Source organism: Lolium rigidum, chromosome 2, assembly GCF_022539505.1.
Source record: "Lolium rigidum isolate FL_2022 chromosome 2, APGP_CSIRO_Lrig_0.1, whole genome shotgun sequence".
Taxonomy (NCBI): domain Eukaryota; kingdom Viridiplantae; phylum Streptophyta; class Magnoliopsida; order Poales; family Poaceae; genus Lolium; species Lolium rigidum.
The window spans coordinates 156,417,731-156,420,052 of record NC_061509.1 but is presented as its reverse complement, the minus strand read 5'-3'; the positions used below and the strand labels follow the sequence as shown (position 1 = coordinate 156,420,052).

At 51.6% G+C, this 2,322-nt stretch overlaps 1 protein-coding gene across 1 annotated transcript; it reads right to left on the bottom strand.

The window, feature by feature from the left end:
• Window positions 1–210: 210 nt before the first annotated feature.
• On the bottom strand, window positions 211–982 carry LOC124687528 (auxin-responsive protein SAUR50-like). The gene has a single exon (XM_047221304.1). The coding sequence runs from the start codon at window positions 909–911 to the stop codon at window positions 339–341; it is 573 nt and encodes a 190-aa protein (XP_047077260.1). The 5' UTR covers window positions 912–982; the 3' UTR covers window positions 211–338.
• Window positions 983–2,322: the final 1,340 nt, after the last annotated feature.

Below are 2,322 nucleotides of genomic sequence, written 5' to 3'. Positions count from 1 at the left end.
ATACCAGCTAGCTACATCGGCGACCGGAGACCATACAAGACGCACACGGTGATCGCCCCATGTCCAGCATGGGCATGCGCAAGTTGGGGTTGGGGGAACATGTTGAGCTTGAGCAAATCCTCCATCTCTAAAACTAATTTAACAGGCACGATCGCATCGCATCGCATCGCATCGCATATGCGTGCCCACAAACAACGGGTCAACCAGAAAAAAGTCAAAAGGCAAAACAGAGGGCGAAAAAAATACACAAATCCAGATCCTATTCGATCGAGCACATCTGTATGACTGTATGTATGTAGAACTGTACACGAGCTCGCCACACACGTGCTACGCCTACGCTACCACCATCCGGGCGCCTTCCTGCCGCTGCAGCTGCCGGCCATGGCGGCGGCGCGCTCGAACCGCGTGGCGGCGCAGGGGATGGTGATCCCGCCGGGGTGCTGGAAGCCGAACTCCTCCTCGGCCTCGCGGAGCAGCTCGCCGAAGAGCGGGTGGTTGAAGTACACCACGGGGACCACGTACCTCATCGACGACTCCCCGCCGGGCCCGTCGCCGCCCACGTACACCGCAACCTGCCCCTTGGGCGTCGTCGCCTCCGCGGCCTCTTCTTCCAGGAGCCGCTCGCCGCCGCCACGCCGGGGGAGGAGCCGCATCCGCCGCGCCAGCGACCGCCCCCACATCAGCACCCGGCGCCGAGGCTCGTCCTGAGGTAAAACGACCAGCTGCTGCTGCTGCTTCTTGGCGCTCCCGAAGGCCGCGGGGGACTTATCGGCTGTGCCTCCCAGCTGCTGGCAGCGCTGCAGGCGGAGGTAGCCGCCGCCGCGGCGTCGGCGGCGGTGCGAGAGCGCCCAGCGGCACATGCCGAGCAGCTTCCGGCCGAGCCGGAAGCCTCTGTGCCGCCTTGCCATCATGCAGCTAGCTAGAAGAAGTCGAAGGTCTCCGCTTTCTTTGTGCTGCGTACGTTTCGTTATTTTTGCAAGGAGTGAAGGCGATGAGGGGGTCTAATGGCACGAGCATCACAGTATGTTGTTTTAGTACTAGACAAGGGAGGGAGACTCTGCGGGCGTCACTGTGGGTACGGGCATTTGCCCTTGTGACTCATGAGTGACTTGAGCGTTTTGTGTGTGATTTTAGATATATTTTAGTCATGCTGTTTGCTGGCCGGAAGGTCAGAATTTTTTTCCGATGGAAATATTCAAAGCAAGAAAAACTCCTAAGAATTAACCTTTTTTTCTTAACAAAAAATATTTGCTTGATGTGGCGAGCATCCAAGCTTTGGTCGGTTCCGAGAGGTTGAGGCTTTTTGTTGAGAGAACCCGTTGTTGAGTTGTAAAGAATATCCTACACCGCATCTACACAGAATGTATAAAGAAGCGAAACATGTATGCACGGTAACTTCATGTATGTGAGAACTCTATCTAGAAAATTTCACCGATCAAAAACTCCAAGTTTGATATCAAGAAAGCATTTTACTCGGTGTGGTTGGAACTATCTTATGGATCTTCTTTGGCACAATGGTTTCCCAAACAAGTTTTGTGATCGGGTTTGGGCTCTCCTATCAACTTCATCATCTTGAGTACTTCTCAATGGATGTCACTTGTTGTCCTATCAAGCATGGCCGTGGTTTAAGACAAGGGGACTCATTATGCCCCCACCTTTTAGTGTTGGCAATAGATCCAATTCACCACATCATCTCCAAGGCTAGGTACCAATGTCTCCTACACCCGTTGTGGGGTGCCACCGCATCAACACGGGCCTCTCTCTATGCTGATACGTCGCGGTCTTTGTGGCACTATTAAGGAGGATATCCAATTCATGGCATCAACCCTTGCCACCTTCTTGGATGTGACTAGTATGAACACAAACTGTATAAAAAGTTTGTGGCTCCGATACAACTAGAGTGACTTTCCCCATGCGCTACCTTGGCCGTAAGTATTGATTTCCAAACACTTGAAGACAAGATTGTCGGTTCACTCAAATGCGGAAATCGGAAGAATGTTGACATGGCAGGGAGAAGGGTTCTTGCGAGGAAGGTTCTCACGTCCCAAGTGATTTATTATATCACCTCCCTAGAGCTACCTAAATAAGTTATTAACAAGATCATCATCGTTATTCAGGCCTACCCTAAGGGCAGGGTCGGAGTGTGTGACAAAGTAACCAGAGGAAAGTGCAAAGTAAAGTTGAGTCCCTACTTCACTGATGATGGAACATATTCCGCCTTTGGACGGAATAATTGTGGTGATTGTCCTGTATGCAACCAAGTTCAAGATGCACATCTTCTATTCAAATATCGGTTCACAACTCATATTTGGACGTTCATGC